The sequence below is a fragment of the Sarcophilus harrisii genome, chromosome 2 (genome assembly GCF_902635505.1).
Source record: "Sarcophilus harrisii chromosome 2, mSarHar1.11, whole genome shotgun sequence".
NCBI lineage: Eukaryota > Metazoa > Chordata > Mammalia > Dasyuromorphia > Dasyuridae > Sarcophilus > Sarcophilus harrisii.
The window spans coordinates 511,078,441-511,100,805 of NC_045427.1; the positions used below are offsets into that span (position 1 = coordinate 511,078,441).

A 22,365-nucleotide genomic window follows, 5' to 3' on the forward strand; every position below is an offset into this window, starting at 1 on the left:
TTGTTAAGGGCTAAAGTAGTATTCCAGCTAAAATGGGACAGATGTTTAGAAAACAGCCTTTTTTTCTTCAAGGAAAATGTGTTGAAAGCTTGGTCAGACTGATAAAAAAATCAAGGTTTAATTGTAACTTGGGAGCAGATCATCGAACTTTTAGAAACATTACAGTACACTTCTCCTTGGTTCTCTATGGAAAAAGAATTGGATCTAGAGGAGTGGAAATTAGTAGGAGGGCAACTATGTCAATACTACAATGATTATGGACCTGACTCAATTTCCAAAGCAACACTTTATACATATAATTTAATACAACTGGCTTTAGGAAATTATATAAGTTATAGAATAAGGACAAAGAGGAAAGAGCAGGAGAGGGAGAATCCAGATAAACTAGGTGAAAAGGATGAAGAATTAGACAAGAATGGAGTTAAGTTCAATTCTGAATATGGTACTTCACAGCAGGAGCATTCCCCATCCCCTGACCTCCCTCCCTTAATTAACCCTTTACCGGTGGAAGGAAAAAGAGGAGGGAGAGAGGCAGCAACACAATCAGCACCACCTATGAAGCGGCCTATGACAAGATTACAAAAGGCACTGGTTAAGGCCCCCCCCCAAAAAAAAGACAAGATATTATCTGATTTAATAAATGCATACCCTGTGATTGAAGAGATTGACTCTTCAGGTCAACAAAGGAGAAGATACACTCGATTTGGAGAAAATTAAGGATTTGACAAAAGGTTGTACTCTTTATAGGACTACATCACCTTATGTTAAGATGTTACTAGAGAATTTGGCTTATGAAATTTTAACCCCTAGTTAAATCCATAGCAAGGACATGTTTAGAACCAGGAGAAAACTTGTTGTGGCTTTCGGAGTATCATGAATTATGTAGGATTCAAGCCCAATGCAATAAGGAAACTGGAGTTAATACTCCAATCACCTTTGACCAACTAGCAGGTGAAGGTCAGTACGCAGACAATTCAGCACAGACTAGCAGCATATGAGCAAATTGCTACTGCTGCAATAAAAGCTTAGGGCACTCTCCCAGGAAAAGACAGAGGAGAAGCCTTCACAAAAATACAGCAAGGTCTCAATGAACCTTTTGCTGATTTTGTGGGACATTTGCAAATAGCTATCACAAGAACTATTGGAGAAAATGGAGCTACACGAATTATGATCAGACAAGCTAAGAAAAATGCTAATGAGGTTTGCAGAAGAATTATATGGGGACTACACAAGGATGCTCCTTTAGAGTAGATTATAAGACACTGTGTCACAGTGGATACAAATGCTTATTATACCCAGACTATGATGAACATGGGAAGACAGGGTCCCTCTTGGCAAGGGACTTCTAGAGAAACTCATTGATATTTTCAGTGTGGAAAAATTGGACATCTGAAAACCCAATGTAGGTATAGAGATAAAATGAGAAGACAGAGTGAGAGAAGACCTAAAACCCTATGTCCAAAATGCAACCAAGGTTTCCACTGGGCCTTCTTAGATTGATCTAGGGAAACGAAAGGCAGGGCCCACCTTCATGACCCCAGGTGGGGCATGAAGGCAGCCAAGGTTACACCCGGAGAGTCTTTAGAAATTCAATATTAAAATGTGATCAATCAACCAAAAAGCAATCACATGGCAGAAAGGGATTACAATTGGGGAAATTACAGGCTTTTTTAACGCCACGGAAGGGCTGTGTCCAGTGTGAGCAGATCCAATGTAATTGCCAAGTGATGAGGAGAAATCTAGAAAGTGGTAAATAGAAGGGACTAGATAGGTTAACTGCTTGGGAGAAAGAGTTTGCTTGTATTTCTACAGATGGAGAACGAATCAGATGGGTGCCAATGAACTGTATTCACCTTATCCATCGGAGAGAGACAGAAAACAGTGAAAAACCTCGAAACAAAGGAGAAAACCTAAGAACAAAATCTGCAGAAATCATTGGATTCCCTAACACAAGAAGAGACTATTGCAGGATTTCAAAACTTGTAGGGAATCATTGGATTCCTGGCACATGAAGTAATGGACAATAGATTCCTTTTGGACTATTTCTAGGACTTATGGATATGTATAATTCCTCATGTTGATTTATGTTATTTGTTATATCACTACTAGCCTGTATTATATTGCTATGTGCTTATATAATTTATGTAATTATGTGTAATACCTCCCATATTGATGGATTTATGTATATCTGTTTTAAGAGTGAGACCCTTTAGAAACCCCCTAATCTGATTTGATTTCCCATTTCCTTTGGTGTTTTCATCTCCCTTCCTGAGATGTCAGGGAGGGCGTAATCACCTCCTTTTATTGTGTTTTCACCCCTTTTTTGAGGAGTCAGGAAAGGCATGATCAACTCCTTTTGTGGGGTTTTCACCTCCTTGAGAAGTCAGGGAGAGCATGTCCCCCTATGTTCTAAAAACAAAAGAAAGCGAGAGATGTTATGGGCCAGAACTCTGAACTTGAAACACAACTCCACCAACAATGTATTAATGTCCCAGTTTTATGAAACACTTTAAAGCTCTTTTTTAAATTCTTGTTTCATCTCTTCCAGTAATTCTAGTTGAATTCATTCTCTAGCTATGTTTTTCTTTGAGCTTTTTTGCCATCAATTTATGGAACCATCCTCTTCTTTTAGGTTTATGTCTTTAGTGTCATCTAATAGTTTTTTACCAGGGGATTTTTTTGTTTATTTGTTTGCTCATTCTTCCAACATACTTTCTTATTTTGGACTTGATGTTAGAAAAGAGCTTCTACACATCTGGAGGGAACATCTGGGCTGCCCTTCTGCCCTGTTCTTTTTATATTTACATATATACAAATAATTTTTTATTTTTCAAAATTCATGCAAAGATAGTTTTCAACATTTATCCTTGAAAAACTTTGTATTCCATCTTTTTCTCCTTCCCTTCCCATTTCTCTCTCCTAGACTTGTTGCACTAAGTATTGAGTACAACCTAGACTAAGTACCTGCAGGCTTTCAGTGTTGCTAGAGTGATCTGATCCAATGTAAAGTCTGAATTTTGTCCTCCTGGTCTTAGCTCTGCAAGTTCCTGGCCTGGGTTTGGGTTTAAACAAGACATCTATGAACTTATTCCTGGTTGAAAGTTCCAGTAGACTGCTACTAGATCTGGCCACTTACAGCCACATGAAAAGTTTGCTAGTTCAGAGGGACAGAACTGCAGATTTTAATTTGGTCTTGGATTCCTGCCATAGTTATTCTACTTCAGGCTTCAGACTAGTTTGAAAGTTGGCTGAGATCCCACTATGCTCTTGGAGTCAGCCATGCAGCTACTGCTGACTTCTGAATTTACTCCTTGTTTGGTTTACTAACTAGAACCTGTAACCACTCCTCACTCTGCAACATCTTTCATAGATTTAGTTCTGCTCCTTGATCTGCCCTAGATCTATGAAAAAAAATTGGGTAGTAAACAACAGGGCTGCTAGTTTACAAGTATTTCTGCAACCTGCTCAGATTTAGGCCTTACTTTGCTGAATTTGGGACCTTTTTTTCCCTAATAAATAATGTTACCCTGCACTTGCACTTTTTGTTCAGTCATTCTTGGAAAGACTTCATCTCTAGTATACACAGATCTTTATCTCTCCCTAGTCAGACTGGGGCTAGAAAGAAGACTCATTGTGATTTTTTTTCTTGAATTTCCTATTCATAAATGAGTTTGATAAATTTTCTAGGTCTCTATAGGGTTGGCTACACATCTTCCTACTATTCTATCATCTTGGGTTCACTGTAGGCTGTTCAAAACAACCAGATGAATGATGTTTTAGAAAATACATCTCTGGTTGGATGATGGTTAACTCTGAAGAGCTCTAGAGGAGCTCTTGTGAAGTGATTTTGATTAAATTAATGTTGAATTCAATCTCCGTTGGGGGGGAATTTTATTTATTTTTTTTGCTAGAAAAATGTGATATTTTATTGATTTTTTTTTAAAACATCACTAATTTTGCCTCACAAAGAATCACTTTACTTAGTTTTGTTTTTTTTAATTAAAAAATAAGTAGAGAAATATGTAGTAATTATAACTGAAAAAAAATTTACAGCAAGTTTATCTGATAAATATAGAGAGAATTGAGTCAAATTTATAGAAACCAAGAGTCATTTTTCATTTGATAAATGGTCAAGTTTTTGCATGAAGTAATCAGAGCTACCTATGATCATGTGAAAAAATGTTCTGGATCACTGTGGATCAAGAAAATGAAGATTAGTACATCTCTGGGGTGCCACCCCACACCTATCAGATTGGCTGGTATGACAGAAGAGGGTATATAGGTGGGCATATATAGGTGGGGATGTGGGAAAATTGAAACAATATACTGTTGGTGGAGTTATGAACTGATTCAACCATTCTGGAGAGCAATTTGAAACTATGCCCAAAGGGTTATAAAATCATGCATATACTTTGACTCAGCAATGTTTCTACTAGATCCATATCCCAAAGAAATGAAAAACAAAGAGAAAGGATATATATATATATATATCTTTATAGCAGCTTTTTTAGTGATGGCAAAAAAATTGGAAGTTATGAGGATGTTCATGAATTGGGGAAGGCAAAACAAATTATGGGGTATAATTATGATGGGATACTATTGTGCTATAATAAATAAAAAGCAGATTTTCAAAAATGTGGTGATTCAAGGAAATTCCAGTGTAATTGGAATGGAAAATGGCATCCACATCTGAAGAGAGAACTATGAAGACTGAATTGAAGCATATTATTTTCACCTTTTTGTTGTTGTTTGATTGCTTGTTTTTTTTCCTTAATTCTTCTACTTTTTTTTTACTTTTTGATCTGATTTTTCTTACACATGATAAATAAGGAAATATGTTTAAAAGAATTGCATATATTTAACCTATATCAAATTACCTCTTGGGTAAGTAAGGAAGGGAGGGAGAAAAATTTGTGACACAAAGTTTTACAAAAAACGAATGTTGAAAATTATCTTTACATCTATTTGAAAAAGTAAAATATTATTTTAAATAAAAAGAAATGAAGAGCAGGGTGCTCTCAGAAAAACATGGAAAGACTTACAAGAACTTATGCAAAGTGAAGTGAGCAGAACCAGAACATTATACACAGTAACAACAACATTGCATGATGAAAAACTGTGAATGATAGCTATTCTCACTAATCCAAGATAGCATTTTTTCATCATAAGATATTCCAAACTATCTTCAAACCAGTCTGAATGCAGATTGAAATATACTTTTTTTAAACTTTATTTTATTATTACTTTTTGAATCTATTTTTTTCACTACATGTCTAATGTGTTTTGCTTGACTGTACATGAATAATCTATATTGCTTGTCTTTTCAATAAGTGGAGGAGAAAGAGAATTTTGAATTTAGAATTTTCAAAAACAAATGTGATTTTTTTTTAACTTGTAATTGGGGGAAATATTTTTAAAATTTGTATTTTTTTTAAATAAAAGCGCCAAATCACAAATGGCAGAAAAATATGAAGGAACTCAATCACAGTTTGCCCAGTCTGCAAAGCCTGATCAAAGGCATTTTTGATGCAAGATGAGATCTTTCTTTTCTGTTAGTGTTATTCAACAGATTGGGTTCCCTTATCAAAATTAAAAACTTTCTGGCTTAAAAATATATCTGCAAATTATGCATGAGACCAGTGCCAGGGCCAAAAGATGAGTTAGTGCTTAAAGTATTTAATAGAGAATTTGTATTGAAAATCAACTGTTCTGGTCCAATAGTTTATCAAAGAAATTGAAAAAAAATTGGCTGGAACCTCTATCTAAGAAAATAACATTGCAACTTGATGAATGAACTAAAAGTAATTCAACATTCAATAATCACTTAATAAAGCTCCTATTGTGTGCCAACCACTGTGCTAAACCCCGGAGATACAAAGTAGTCATGAGATAACCAATCCCTGGAGGTGGTAGGAAGCCACTGGAGTTTATTGAGAGGGAGGGGGAGGGGTATATGTGATATGATCAAATCTGTATTTTAGGAAAATCACTTAAGTGGCTTAATGAAGAATACTCTGAATAAAAGAGATTGAGACAGGCAGACCCACCAATAGACTATTGTAGTAATTAAGATGTGAAATGATAAGAACCTGCACTAGAGTGGTAAGTGTCCAGAAGAGGGCATATTTGAGAGATATTGCAAAGATGGAGTTGCTAGGCCTTGGCAACAGTTTGGCTATGAGAAGAGGGGGAAATTGGGGTGGGGGGGAGGTCAGAGATAGTGAGAAATCTAGGCTGACATTTGGATTGTGGTCTTAAAGGACTGAAAGGATGGTGTTGCCCTTTGCAGGAGTAGAGAAGATAGGCATTGCAGAGGATTTAGGGGGAAGAATCATAATTTAAGTTTTGGATGGAGTGCATATAAGATGTCTTTTAGAAATCCTGTTTGAAATGTCTGAAAAGTAATTGAAGAGGTGAGAGACTGGGGCAGGAAAAGTGATTTGAGAATCATCAGTGTAATGGTAGTAATTAAATCCATGGGGTGTTAGTGAGGTCACCAAGTGAAATAATATAAAGGGGGAAGAGAGGAAGAGCTAGGATAGAACCCCAAGGGATAGCTGTTGTTAGAGAATATGATCTGGAATAGTATTCAAAGAAGGAGTGATCAGATAAGTAGAAGGAATACCAAGACAGAATGATGTTGATAAGAGTATCAACAGAGAGTGATGAGCAGTGTTTACAAAAGCTATAAAGAGGTCAAAGACAATGAAGATCGAGAAAAGACCATTGCATATGACAATTAAGAGTTTAATAACCCTGGAGAAAGCACTTTTGGTGGAATAATAAATCAGAAGCCAGATTGTAGATTATAAGGAGTTACGATGAGAATGAGAAGAGAGAAAATAGAGGCATCTATTATAGAAGACTATTTTGAGGAGTTTTGCTACAAACTTAGGAATGAGAAGAGAAATGGAGAGGTAATTATTTAGGATGGAAGGATCAAGTGAGGGTTTTTTGTTGCTGTTGTTTTTTAGGAAAGGGGAGATGTGGACATGTTTGTCAGCAGTAGGAAATGAACCAGGAAAGAGAAAGAGCCTCAATTCTGATGGCTGTCGTTCTTTCCAACAACGAGATGATTCAGATCAGTTCCAGAGAGAGTACTGTGGGAACTGAGTATGGAACACAACATAGCATTTTCACTCTTTCTGTTGTTGTTGGCTTACATTTTGTTTTCTTTCTCAGTTTTTTTTCCTTGTTGATCCGATTTTTCTTGTACAAGATAATTGTATAAATATGTGTATATATGTGTGTGTGTGTGTGTGTGTGTATATATATATATATTGGATTTAACGTAGTTAACATATATTGGATTACTTGCCATACCATTTAGAGGAGCGGTTGGCAGAGAGGGGGAAATTTGGAACACAGGGTTTTGCAAGGGTCAATATCAAAAAATTACCCATGCATCTGTTTTGTAAATTAAAAGCTTTAATAAAAAAAAAAAATAAACCTAGTGAACTATACCAAAAAGAAAGAGAAAGAGCCATTTATATTAAATGTGAGAAGGGGATGCCAGAGGATGCCATTTGCTGGAGATGGGATGAAATGGAATTACTTGAATTTAGCCTTGGTAAAGAATAAAGTCAAATTTATATGAAACAAGTAAAGGAGGAGAAAGTGACAGAAAGCACTTGGCTGAAAGGAAATGAGAAAGAAGAGAGAAGATGGAATATATAAACAAATAGCCTCTTTTTTTTTTTTTTCCTGTAAAATATGAGGCAAGATTCTCTATTGAGAGAATAAGATGGGAGAGACCCATGAAAGATTTATGTAAGGGTGAAAAAGTCTGAAAGAACTGCTTTGGAGAGATGACTAGTGATTTGATGAAGGAGATACAATAGGATTGTCTAGCAGCAGTGAAAATCTGGTCATGGTTCTATAACAAAATTTTATAGAAGTTATGTGATTTTTCTCCACTTTTGTTCAGCAGCATGTATAGGCATAAAGATGATAAATGGTGAAAGGCTGAGGTTTGGCCACACATAATTTGTAGGAATTCAAAAGAAGAGGACAATATGGAATTGAATTGCTTCACCCCCGAAATCAAGATAGGGAGAAGAATGGCTAATGCAAGGGAAATAGCCAGGGAGAGAGCTGAAGAGTCAAGAGATTAGAGGAATAAATTTGTATAAAGGAAGGGAAAGGGAGAGGTGAAAAACCAATTGATTATGGTTAGATAAAGGGATTTCAGAATTCTGGAACATGGAGGTGGTATATTTGTGGGTGATGACAAAATTTAGAGTGGGTGGGTGAGGTGAGATTAAAGAGTAACTCTTAGGAGAAGAATAGACTGAGGAACTAATGAGGAGGATATTTGAGAGGGAGAGTCAATATGTATGTTGAAGTCCCCTAGTAAGAAGGCAGGAGTTGGGGATATAAGAATAATTGTAAAACAAATATTGAGTTCATTGAAGAAGGAAGGGGAGTGACGAGGTACTGTAGACAACCACTGAAAAGATTTTGGTTAGGTGGAAGGAATAAATAATATGAGACTCAAAAAAAAAGAGGTTACTCAGTGAAGGAAGAATAGGGGTAACCTGGAAGTGGCAGTGAGGAGTAAGAAGTATTCTAATTTCTACTCCTTGATCAGTGAACTGAGTGAAGATACAGACAAAACTAGAAAGGGTGGCCAGGGATGCTCTCATCAGGGAAAAACCAGATTCAGGAAGAGTTAACAGGAGTGGAAAAGAATAAATTTTAAGGTGGAAGGTGGTTTCTTACCTATGGAACAGGGTGGAGTTAGAATGAAACTTTCAGGTGAAAGAGTTGAGAGAAATGGGAATGAAAAATCGGGTAGTAGGTTTAAGTGAGGTTTGGATGATGATCTAAGGAAGTTTAGAGTCACTGAAATGTGAAGGATATAAAGGTATGAAAATGTTATAAGTGGAGGGTGCCACTCTTTTACCCTCAAAGGATAGATGCAGCAAGATATGAGAGGCCTGAAGTCAAAGGAATAATTACTCTCCTTTGTGTCAGAAATTCCCCACATTTCAGTTGGGAGATTGGGCTGGCAATGGGAAGCAAAAGAAGCCTTGTGCTTGGATAGATGGAAGTGGTTGTTTTGGGACAGATGGAAAATGGCTGGCCTGGCCCCAAACAACCTTTCCTTAGGAAATGTCCTGTCCAGAGGAGGAGATAGAAGGCTCAGGGTAAAAGCACACTCATGATCTGAATTCTCCTCACCTAAAGATGGTGGCTACACAGAAGACAGTAAAGGCAGTATCTTTTTGACTTAAGATTTATTTAGCTATTGAAATATATTTGATAAGAAAGAATAAAAGAAGGCATAGTCTCTCTCCTCAAGGAATATAAATTATTAAAGCAGAGTTAAAGTAAATATAAACAGATAGTTCTAAGCTAAACAAAATGTAGCAAATGCAAAAGAGATCCAGACAATTTTATGAGAAATTTGTGGGTAATGAGATCACTTTCAGTTGGGGGGTGGTTAAAAAATGTTCTGTGAAGGAAAGAGAATCACCAAATAAATAGTTTGGTATCTATTACTAGTTTTATAAACCTGACAGGCTAGTTGATAATCATAACAGATGAATGCTAGCTAGCCTGTACCTCAAGGACTGAAAATTTCATAATTCCTATGCCATCTTCTTAGTTAGTTGGTTTTATTATAAGAAATGTTGATAAATTTACAAAATTTTGTTAAATGCAAGATATCTAGAGACAGTTATTAAAATATTTGTACCTGAGATACAATAAAAGATGTACACATATCTATTTAAATCCTTGGTTATATTTAAGCAGTTAAGATTTATTTTTATGAAATGTTTTTATTTTATTGAAGTAAACCTTTATCTTTCAGATAAAGCTGCCACCAATGATGGAAATCATAACTGCTGAACAGCTGATGGAATATTTAGGTAAGTGTTGAACAAAATAGATTATTGTTGAACAAAAAATATTATCTCTTTCAAAGGAAAGCATCTTTTTAAAAATTATCTTATCAGGTTTCTTTGGGGAGGGGTGCCAAAAAAAGTGTAAATTTAAATAATGAAATCGAGTTGTTTCATTTTTAAACTACTGTTCTTAGAAATTATTTCCCTACCTTTCTGTCTAAATGTAAGATTGTATAATGGCAAAAAGAACATATGATACTTTTAAAAATTATACAATGCATATTAATCCTAAAAAAGTCAAATTAAATACCAATGAAATTGGGATTTATGATATTATTTATACATTTTCACATCTTATCACGAGGCTTTTAGTATATTATAAAAAAAAAAAACCTCTAACATATGGTATTAAAGCTTCTCTTCTGGATAATGTACTGGATTTGGAGTCCTGCACTGTTTATTCTTATATAGGTTTACCATTATAGAACTTTGTGCCTTTGGCTAATCAGTTTACCTCTCTGAGCTTCAATTTCCTAAATTGCAAGTAAAGCAGAGTATTAAACACATACAATGGATCTGTGATTTCATCTTTGTATCATTTCTGTTGATATACAATTTAATTTGTCCATGCCTGCCAAGCCTGGATGATTTTTGTCCATAATCCTCATATAAATTTGTCTCCAACTTTCCTCGTCTGTAAAATCAGGGGGTTTGGATGGTTTCTCTTAAAGGTCTGTCTTGCTTTAAAAATTCTGATTCTAGTATAACTGTTACTTCTAATGAGGTAAAGAAATTTTGTTTTATTAAGAGTACCAGTTACTGTTCCACAGGGCAAAAGAGTCAAATAAAAGCAAATTAAAAAGCTACTTTTTTTTGTCTATAAGAAGAAATAAATTGTTCACCAATGTGTGTTTTAGATTGACTGGGCAGTATAGCATAGTAAAAAGAGATTAGAGGACACAAAGGTTAAGATCCTACCTCCAATACTTAAAATTGATTAATTGTGTGATCATAGACAAGTCATTTACCCTTTTTCACCACCAGTTTTCCATATATAAAATCAGAATGATACATATATATTTTTTTAAAGGTTAATATGAGGATCAATTCAGATAATATGGGTTTTGGTTTAAAACACTATAAAAATGTCAAATTTATTTACGAGTTGCTGTATAAGAATTAAATTTTAATTTATATCTGATAATAGTCACATTTCTAGATTAAATTAAGGTTATACTCCTGTATATGGAATTTTTTAAAGACTAGTTAATGTTATGCTAAAAATTCATGTCTATGTATTATTTCTCCTCAAATATTTCATTAGATAGTTTTTTATTATTTTTGGCATTGGTAGATTCTGTGTTAGTTTTAAATCTCCATGGAGCAAAGTAGTCTCAACTTCAAATATAAGTAAAATTATATATAAGGTTAGAGAAACTCATAGAAAGGATTAGAGATTCCCAGATTCTCCTTGTTTCCAAGTTTGTCACCTGAGAATCTGGATAAAGAGATTTAGATGTAAAATTTTTACTTCAATTCACATAATCTTTATTGATTGCTTATTACATGCAAGTCAGTCTGGGTGCACAGACAGAAACAATAGTTCCTGTTCTCAAGTAACTTATATTCTGCTGTAGATAACAGTAATTTCAGGAAAAAATTCATAAAGGTACACAAACAGAACAGTTTTCTGGCTTCTTTGTTCAGTTTAATATATACTTCTTTTAAATGAAATTATACTTAAATTATATTATGAAAATATACATTTCTGTTTCTACCACAAAAAGTGATATTGCAAATATTTTGATGCATATAAGAGCCATTCTTTGTATTAGTGACCACCTTGTACATATATAACTATCCATAGATACACAATCTGCTTAATTCATAATATTTTAAAAGAAATTTCAGAAAGGAAGGAGAGAGTGCCAACACATTGGGGAAATCTGGAAAGATGGATAAGGAAAGGACACCTCACTAAGTCTTGAAAGGAGCTAGAAATTCTTTTATTTGTGTTTGCTTTTTTAATTGGATTTTTTGTTTGTTTTTGTTTTTACACTACCTACATGTCCTCTTGTATTCTTCTCCCTCTCCTTTCTCTTATAATACAGTTTTTTTAAAGAGGAAGAGAAAAAATAAGCAAAACCAATTAATGTGTTGAAAAAAAAATCTGACATTGTTTGTAGAGCTTCATATCTGTAGATATGAAAAAGAATGGGATTGGGTATTGAAAAGAGGTATCTGTTCAGACATCTATTAGGTGAAGTTTGTCCTTTAAATTTCATGACATTCAGTTTTAATTGTTTTGTGATTTTTCTTTCTGTTACATTGTCAGTATATATTGAAGTCTTTCTATACTTCTCTATATTCAGCATATTCATTTTTTTCCTATGACAGTAATATTCCATCGTAATCCATAATGCCGCAATTTGTTTAACTGTTCCTCAATTTATGGACATCTCTGTTTCTACCACAAAAAGTAATATTGCATATATTTTGATGTATATAAGAGCCATTCTTTGTATTAGTGACCACCTTGTACATATATAATTATCCATAGATTATCTGGGTCAGACAGTATAGATATTTTTATTTGTGTAAATAGTTTTATTTACATAAATCCAAATTGGGAAGCTAGGAATTCTAAGAAGTAGAAATTAGATTAGAAAATGTTTCCCAGTAAAATAAGCAAGACTGTAACAGAGGCACAGAGAGAATTGGCATGTTGTATTCTGGGAAAGATCACTTTGACAAGAATATGTACTGCATCAAGATAAGTAATTATGAATTGAGTTGAACCCAAATTGAGAAGAGTTTAAATGCCAGGTTGAGAAGCTTGTATTTTATACTAATAAAAGTAGGGAACCACTGATAATATTGAAGGTTTAGACCCATGCTTTAAGATTATTTTGGCTACGCTATGTAGAGAATAAGTCAGAAAACAGAAATGTGTTAGTTATAACTAATCAGTAGTCAATAATCAGTAAATGCTTATGAAGCACCTGCTATGTGCCAGACTCTATGCTAAGTGCTAGGGATACATTTTTTTTTAATTAGGTAGTGTCTGGCCTTAAGAAGCTGGCATTCTAATGGGGGAAGAGTATAGAGGGCTGAAACTCTGAATAGGTGTATTTGAATCTGAGAACCGGGTACTTAAGCTAATTATCTATTAGATATGAGACAATGACTCGATTAGCATATGTTTGGATAAATGGCTCTTCTCACAGTTAATGCTGGCTCAATGTTTGGTGTTAAGATAATCACCGGCAAGGATTAGAGGGTGGGGTGAGAGAGGTCAGAGTCACTTTGCTGCAAGAAGAGGAGGAGAGAGATCGGTGACTTTGGACTTGACATCTTTGGCAAGTCTTGTGGCAGCTTGCCTATTTCTTTCATTTCTCCCCCTAAAGACCATGGACTTTTATTTATCCTGACTCTGACTGATCCTGAGGCCTCCAGGGAGCTAGCCTAGACGTAACTAAAGAGAGCATGTAAAAGGAAGCTTAAAGGGGGGAATAAGAGAAGGGTACCCAGTGTGGGAACATAGTAGAAAGATCCCAAAGTAAAAGTTTCATAAAACTCATGCATATATCCAGCAGAGCTGACAAAATTTTAAAGCATAACTCATAATTTTTGCAAATTACCCAATATACATTTTAGAAAGCAACATATTTCATCTAATTAGGGGATTTAAACATGTGACCTCTTAAGGTAAGTTACCAGAACTTTGTTTTAATAGCCTGGTTTTTTTTTCTTAACTTAAAATGAAGTCAAATTCAGATCTACATTTTCAGTAGTAATGTTTCAATATTTGCACACAAATTTGTGCTTAAAGTAAACAAATTCACAATAGCACATACCAGTTAATAATTGTTGTCTCATATAATTGTAATAGTAAGAGATTCATCATATAAAATTTACAACTCATCTTTTTACCTAAGGAAGTAACCTTATGCTCAAAATTCCTGGTGTAAAAGCCAGTCATTAGGGGCAGCTAAGTGGTACAGAGCACCAGCTCTGAAGTTAGGAAGATCTGAGTTCAAATCTGGCTTCAGACACTTAATACTTCCTAACTGTGTGATCCTGGGCAAGTCACTTAATCCTAATTAACCTCAGCCAAAAAAAAAAAAAAAAAAAAAAAAAGCCAGTCATTAGAAACTGTTCCTACTTAACAAAGTTGTAGATTATCAGTAAACTCATTCCTTCAGTGGGGCCTATGTAAGTTAAACAAGGTATTCTCAGAGTTAACAATCTTAAAAGATAGTTTTAAGAAACCTAAAAAATTTACAAATCAAGAGAAAATGCAGAAAAAAGACTCTCCTTCAATTCCTGTCTGCTTATTTTCTGAATAATATCCGATTTCTTTGTTCTCTTTTACCTCCCCCCATTCAGAGCTGCAAACTCTCAGATCTCTAGGTTTTTAAAGTGCAAAGCTGATCCAGATTAGGTTTGGGGTTTTTCCCCCAGATACAGACTTTTAGTTATAAGCTAAATCTCAGTTCAACAATTTTAGAAAGAAACCATTACTTTTTTTTATAGTTCTTACCATTCCATATACATCTTTTTTCTCTCCTCTGTGAATTAGAAAAAGCTACATGCCTGATAGCCAACTGATTTTCTTTTTCCCTAAAATTCCCAAACCCTTAAATCTTCTGTTAACAGTGCAAAGAGATTAAAATTTACATATTCATTTAGTGGGCTTTAATTAGAGCTCCTTTAAAAATGCTTTTAGTATTATATCTCAAATAAATTTCACTGAACTGGGTGAATATATTTTCTCTCTCCCTCTCTCCCCTTCTTCCAAGTATCCCTGCTGCAGTGAAGGAAAAGCAGAAGGGAGAAGAAAAAGAAAGAGACTTTCTTTACTCTATGCACAAATTCCTTGTCCAAGGCAGGGTTTGATTTAGTTGACTTAGCTTCCAAATTAATTTACACGCACAAAAATATCATTTATTTCAACATTGGCATTGTATTTGGTCACATCTAACAACACATATAAAGTTAACAAATATGAAGCTATTAAATTCAATAAAAAAGTTAACACTCATATAGCATTTGTTTTATGCTAAGCACTTTTGCAGTCTTTCTTGAAATGACAAAAGTCAAACTCTCCAGTCATTGCTCTCAAAAATTAGCTAACTTTATTTCTGTAGCCCTTCCCTTACCCAGAGCTGGGGTCCACAGGAAAAAGTCAGGCTTTTTTTTTTTTTTCTTCTAAAGTGGGAGTCAAGGATGTTAAGAAATCTTTCCCAGTGTTCTAACTACAGCATAGAGGTTTTTCTTCTTGTTGGCTGCATTTTAAATCTTTCCAGGTAACAACATCTAGCTCACAGAACAGACATGACAGAGAAAAATTACTTGGAAGAGGACCATCCCTCCCCCACATAAAACAATAATATCTCATCAAGTGCACCTTCTGGTGCTATTTTAGATTTTTTGCTCTGAAGATTTGGTTTGAATGCTCTTCTGGGGAGAGCAGCGCTATTCTCATGGCATATGATCCTGTAACACACAGAACTGACCTCTCAGCATGGATCCCCAAGCCGGGAGGCATTGCCCCCCTCCATCAGTCATCCAGAGTGCCCCTGCTCTGGCCATTTATCCTTCTAGCTTACTAGGTGTCACCCCTTTTCTTGTATCACTTAGATGATCCCAGTGTCCCCTTCAGCCTAAGGACAGCCCAAGGACACAAGCAGTGCTCTTACCTCTGGATTATGCACACTAGTTACCTGACTGCTCTCTCACCCTTGAACTTCTTCAGAGACTTTCCTTCTGCTTTCTATTTTTATCCAGTGCCTCCCTCTGGGGCCCATACTCCACAGGGAGAGAGGCTGGGACCCTGACCTTCAGGAAAGTTGCAGAAAACTCAACCCAGCATCTGCCTTGTATCAGATGCTTAGCCCTTTCTCTGGGAAGTCACAGATCCCGGACAAGCCCCCATAAACTATGTGGGATGGGTGCTAAACCCCTTCTCCCCCCCTTACACAAAGGGGGTTACTCAAAGGCAGCTTTAGAGACAAAGTATTTACTCGGTCCTTGCAAAGAGAGGTCTAGGCATAGCAACTGGACCAAGTCCAGCATGGGATATGGCATGGCAGAAACAGGGAATAGATTATATAGCAAAAAAAGATGCAGGCACAACACTCCTTCCTGTTGATTTTTAAATTCATTGGATGGACTGAAAAGGAAGTAACCATTTTCTACTTTCTGTGGGTCACATGACTTCCTGAAGCTTAGGCCTAGAGCCTAAATTCTGCCCTACAGTCCAGAAAATAGGGATCTCGTGACTTCATGAAACTTAGGCCTAAGGTCTGACCTACTCCATCCCATAATCTTTTTGAGAAATCTGCACCTGGTCCCATTCAGTAGAAGTGACCAAAATAATAGATTTCTAGTCTTGAATTCAACAGTAACTACCCTTGACTTTCTTATTTGAATGTCAGGGTAAAAGGAATAGCCATTTGGATCAGGGCACAGGTGCTCACTCACTTAGTTCTCAGTCAAAGTAGGATAAAAAGTGCTTTCTCCACTATAATATCCAAGGTTGAGGTATACTTATTCCTGAGCAATTGCCAAAGCTTCCAGACTCAGGCACATGTCCCAGTGATATGATCTATGATGTGGGGTTTATCATCAAATGATGGGAGGCACCAAAAGTTGGAGTTCGGTCATGTGGAGAATTCATTTTGACGAACAATAGATTATTTTTTATTTTGGAGAACAGTTACAGATAAAATGAAGGGTACAATAGACACCAGGAATAGTAAATGTGAAATAGAGTAGGAGAGCATAGAAAAGACAGATTTCTCAGTGGAACTCAGTTACCCAGTACAAAGGGAGTCCCCATGAGGTCGGGACATGCCCTTAGTTGGCAGGCTAAATCCTGGAAGGAACTTAGCATCCTAAAAGAGACTTAGCACCCTAAAAGAGTTAGTTGAAGGAGAAATAGAGTTGAGATGAAGGAAATAACACATGACATGGGGGAGAGATAAGGAGAAAGACACCTGTGATGACCACATTAGCATCCTGGATACTCTTAGAATCAGTCGGAGTCAGGATAAGCAAAAGTCCTTAGTCTTTATTCTTGGTCTTTAGAGGTAGGATTGAATTGGATGGAAGCAGAATCTCCCTCTTCTACATTGCTATGCCAGCCAAAGTGACTCTGGCTCATCTTACTCCATCCCCTAGTCCCTCCTACAATTCTCTGTATACACCAATTATCGAGCCAGCACAGGATAGTGGGAAGGGCCATTCCCCAAGCACATGCCCATAGAGTATTGTCCAAGCAATAATTAGCCTTAAGTGCTTGAACCAACCTCAGTGCGTTGACTCAAGAGTTTCAACTCTACAGACATCAAAGGCAGAATGCGGTGGTGGGCTGACCCAAAGGAAAGCAGCAGCCATGGGATGGTACACAAGTATGTTTTATCAGGAAAATTTAACCTCAGGGGAATGACTGGGATTTCTACAGAGAATGGGGTTTGATATAACTTGGATTTCAGACTTCAATCAGACAGATTGAAGGATTTCAATCATTATTCAATCACCTTCCCAAAGGGTGGGACCATGGAACTAAAGTGATCTTTATCAGAGCCTGCTTGCTTCTTGGATCAATTTTTATCAATTCCTCTGATAACCAAACCTAACATTGAAGAGCCCCATCACTTAGATTTTGGAATCTTTCACTCTGCCATGAGTGGCAGACTGATCCCCAAAGGTAAAGGGCTAATAGCCTAGTTTATTCTCTCGGAGAAGGGAAAGGTGGAACAAAGCATTGAGGTGCTATTGAATATCCAAAAGAGAGTGGGGTAGGGAATAGAAGAAAAAAAACACAAAGGAAAATGACCTAGGTATACAAAAAATATTCATAGCCACTCTCCTCTCAGGCTAAAAAAATTAGAAATTGAGGGGATGCCCATCACTTGGGGAATAGCTCAATAAACTAAGGTATGTGTATGTGATGGAATATTATTGTTCTCTGGGATATGATGAGCAGGATGTTCTCAGGAAAAAAAAAACAAAAACTTGAAAGTCCTCCATGAACAAAGTAAAATATACCGTAGACAAAGTAAGCAATGTTCTCGGATGACCAGCTGTAAATGACTTTGTTATTCTCAGTCATACAATCATCCACATCTACTCTGAAGAATTAATGATGAAAAATCTTATTTTATCCATACCCAAAGAAGGAACTGATTGTATTTGAATAAAGACTGAAGCATTTTCTATTTCTCTCTCTTTTTAACTTAATTTTTCTTAAGGGTTTTTTATTTTCATTAGAATGGGAGATGTTTTATTTCACAACTTGGCTTTTATGGAAATGTTTTGCATAACTTCAACTGTGATTTCTTAATTGTGGGTGGGAATAAGGGAGAAAACCTGGAATTGAAAATCTTAAAAACAAATTTTAAAAAATTGTTTTGAATGTAACTGTGGAAAAATTAAATAAATTTCAGAAGTACAAGACGACTGAATATTAACATAGATGTGGAGAAATATAAATCTCTAGATTTTCAGTAACGGTAACATAATAGTAATAGCTAGCAATTTATATAGTGCTTTAAAGTTTGCCAGTACTTTACAAATATCTCATTTTATCCTCACAACAACACTAGGACATAGGTACTCTTATTATTCCAATTTTATAGATGTTGAAACTGAGGCAGGGAAAGGTTCATTGACTTGCCCAGGCTCACACAGCTAATAAATACCTAAGACTGAACTTGGAAGTAAGGTCTTACTCAATTCACATCCAGCACTCTTTTCTATCCAGGATACCACTTACTTGTTTAAGAAGGATCATTAAAGGTCCAAGGACATGAATAAGCAGTTTTCAGAAGAAGAAATCAAAGTTTTTTATAGTCACATAGAAAAATGCTCTAAATCATTATTGATCAGAAAAGTTTATTGTAAATTAAAATAACTGAAATAGCAATTCACACCTAATAGGTTGGATTACTTAACAGAAAAAGAAAATGACAAATTCTAGACGAACTGGTATAACCATTTATAACCATTCTGGAGTGTTGGAATCCTTACAAAGTGTTAAGTCATTAGAATTGATAGAGACAATAATTATCTAATTTAGCATGGTTCAGTATGATTGATCTGATCCTACAAGGAGATGTTATGGGCCAGAACTTGAAACTAGGTACAAAGTAGAATTGATGGAAACAATGCTTGTGTACTTGGGTTGGCATCTTTACACATTAGAGGTAACACATTAGAGCTTACACATTGGAGTTCACAAGTACGGGAGATACACAAAGTTAACTTTGTAACTTTGTGAATTCACACCTCCCATAATCCCACTCTCAGAGGAAGAGTCAACCTTTTACACTCAGTATAAAAAGAGCTTCAGTCAATTAGTCAGTCCAGAAGAAGCCATGAATCAGAGTTGAGCTAGAGGCAGAAGCTGGAAGAGTAAAAAGACAAACTGCAAGAGCTCTTGGAACCAAGCAGAGAGAAGCCTCTAAGAAAGCTAACCGGGCCAAAGGAAAGAGATAAGACTTGGAAGGAGAAAATAAACATTTGGATTTTATCAGCTGGCTGCATTTGAAGTGATTAAAACTGAACTGAAACTAAGGCTGCCTCCAGAGAAACCTCCCCAAGAAACCTGCTCCCAGAGAGAACAATCTTATTATATAAAAAAGAAGAGAACACCACACTGAAGAACAATTTGGAACTGTGCCCAAAAGGCTATAAAATTGTATGTACCCTTTGACCCAATAATAAATGCCACTTCTACTAAGTCTTTATCCCAAAGAGTTCAAAGAAAAAAGAAAAGGATTATATATACAAAATAGAAGCTTTTTATGTGGTAGTAAAGAATTAGAAAATAAAGTGATATGTTTAATATATATTGGACTATTTGCCATCTAGGGGAGGGCGTAGGGGAAGGGAGGAGAAACTGAACACAAGGTTTTGCAAGGGCTAATGTTAAAGAATTGTCCACACATATGTTTTGGGGGGAAAAAGATTTAATAAAAAGAAAAAAAAAAAGAAAAGAAGGTGATACCTATCATAGGAGAATGACTGAACAAGTTGTGGTGTATGATTGGAATAAAATTCTATTATGATAAATGATTACAGGAATGGTTTCAGAAAAACCTGGAAACTTCTTTGAAGTGATCGGAACCAAAAGAAATTTGTAAACAGTAATAGCAATATTATAGTAGTGAGCAACAGTAAAAGACTTAGCTACTATAATCAGTACAATGCCCTAGACAAATTCCAAAGGACTCATGATGAAAAATACTATCTATCTCCAGAGAGAGAACTGGTAACTTCTGAATACAGATATTACTATGTTTTTCTAGCACTCCCCTCCCTCTCCCTTTTTTTTTTTTTTTTTGACAACATGGCTAATATAGAAATATGTTTTGCGCAGTTTCACATATATAATTTATAATCATATTGCTTGCCTTCTCAGTAAGTGGGGAAGGTGTTCAAGGAAGAGAGAGAATTTGGAACTCAAAATTTCAAAAAATTAATGATAAAGTCTAAATATTAAAAAAAAAGAGGTATTAACCAAAGGCTAGGAATTTGAACAAAATTTCTCTTGAAAAGAAATATGTAGAACTAGAACTTTCTTGAATTTTAAAGTCACTTAATCCTTTTGGGTTTCATTTACTTCTCTAAAGTATGGCAATTGTACTAGACATTTGAGGTTCCTTCAGATTTAAATTTATGATGTTATTAAATAAAGGCAAATCAAAGGAAAAGCTGGAGAAGAGGTTTGTGGAGAATGAAAGGAAAGTGATTTCTAAATCATATTTCAGTTATTCAGGAAAAGATTTTTTAAAGATTATATCATTAAAAATAAAAGGAGGATCTGTCTTTTAATAGTATTTTATTTTTATTTTTTAATTCATAAAAAAATTTAATTTCTTTTTTCATTTTATTTTCAAAATAAGGCAAAGATACTTTTAAATCTTGTGTTCCAAATTTTTCTCCTTCACTCCCCTCTTTCCCTTTCCCCAATACAGTAAGCAATCCCAAATAGGTTAATCATGTGCAGCAATTCTTCTAAACATATTTCAATATTTATCATACTGTTCAAGAAAAATCAGATTGTGATAGACATGGCTCTCTTCAGCAGTGAGATGATTCAAACCAATTCCAATTATTCAGTGATGAAGAGCCATCTACACCCAAAGAGAGGACTGTGGGAGCTGAGTGTGAACCACAGCATAACATTCTTACTCTGTTGTTGTTTGCTTGCATTTTGTTTTCTTTCCCAGTTTTTTTCCCCTTCTTAATCAGATTTTTCTTGTGCAGCAAGATAACTGTATAAATATGTATACATATATTGGATGTATCAAATATTTTATATGTATTGGACTGACTACCTGCCATCTGGGGAAGGGGGTGGGAGAAAAGAGGGGATAATTTGGAACAGAAGACTTTGCCAGGATCAGTGTTGAAAAATTACCTACGTATGTATTTTGTAAATAAAAAGCTTTAATAAAAAAGAAAGAAAGAAAGAAAAATCAGATCAAAAGGGGGGAAAAACCATGAGAGGAAAAAAAAACAAGCAAACAATAAAAGGTGAAAATTTTATGCTTTGATCCATATTGTCCCCATAGTTCCCTCTCTGGATGCAGATAGCACTTACTACCCCAACTCTATTTGAATTGCCTTGAATTACTGTATTCATTGTTGAAAAGAATCAAGTTCATCAGACTTGATCATCACGTACTTGTAGCTGTGTACAATGTTCTCTTGGTCACTTCACTTGGTCTCTTGCTCGCTTCACTTAGCATCAGTTCATATAAGTCTTTCCAGACTTTTCTGAAGTCAGCTCATTGTTTCTTATAGAATCATAATATTCCATTACATTCATATATCGTAACTTATTCAGCCATTTCCCAGCTAATGGGCATTCACTCAATTTCTAAGAACTGTTATTTTTTTAGTGTATTTTAGCACAAATAATCAAACTCAACTTTTAAAAACTCAATACTATAATATGAATATTATGTATGTGTATATATGTGTGTGTGCATGTATATATATATATATATATATATATACATATATATACATATACATATGCATAAGATCTAATAGAGGGATAACAAGACAGAATGGTCATAATCATTTGTGAACTAAATTCACTAATGATAGTAATCAGCAGAATAAATTAGAAAACCTCATGATTTGCTGTGCAACCAAAAAAAAATTGCTTCAAAAACTAGTGATTTCAGATTAAAGTCAAAGGCCACAATAAAAAATGTCATTTCAGCTGAATTAAAAAACAACAGCTAGTAGCTTAATCATGAATTCAGGTAAGGCAGTAGATACCATTTATGGATAAACAACATTATAGATCATAGATTTAGAATCGAGATTAGTCAAAGCCTCTTACTTTATGGCTGAGCGTACAAGTCTACAGAAGTTAAATGAATTGCCCAATATTACAGAGGTAGTTGAAACAGTAGGATAAAAAAATAAGATACACTGAATTGATTGTATAAAAGTAAAAGACACATGAAATATGAGAGATATAGATTGG

The 22,365-nt window shown here is 35.2% G+C and overlaps 1 protein-coding gene across 2 annotated transcripts in view; it reads left to right on the forward strand.

Moving 5' to 3' along the window:
• The window catches only part of MINDY2 (MINDY lysine 48 deubiquitinase 2), a 121,416-nt gene that overhangs the window by 21,170 nt on the left and 77,881 nt on the right, over positions 1–22,365 (forward strand). For both annotated transcript variants that reach the window (XM_031955280.1, XM_031955279.1), the window contains exon 2: positions 9,818–9,875. In XM_031955280.1, the coding sequence (XP_031811140.1) occupies positions 9,818–9,875 (58 nt within the window). The remainder of the gene's footprint in view (positions 1–9,817; positions 9,876–22,365) is intronic.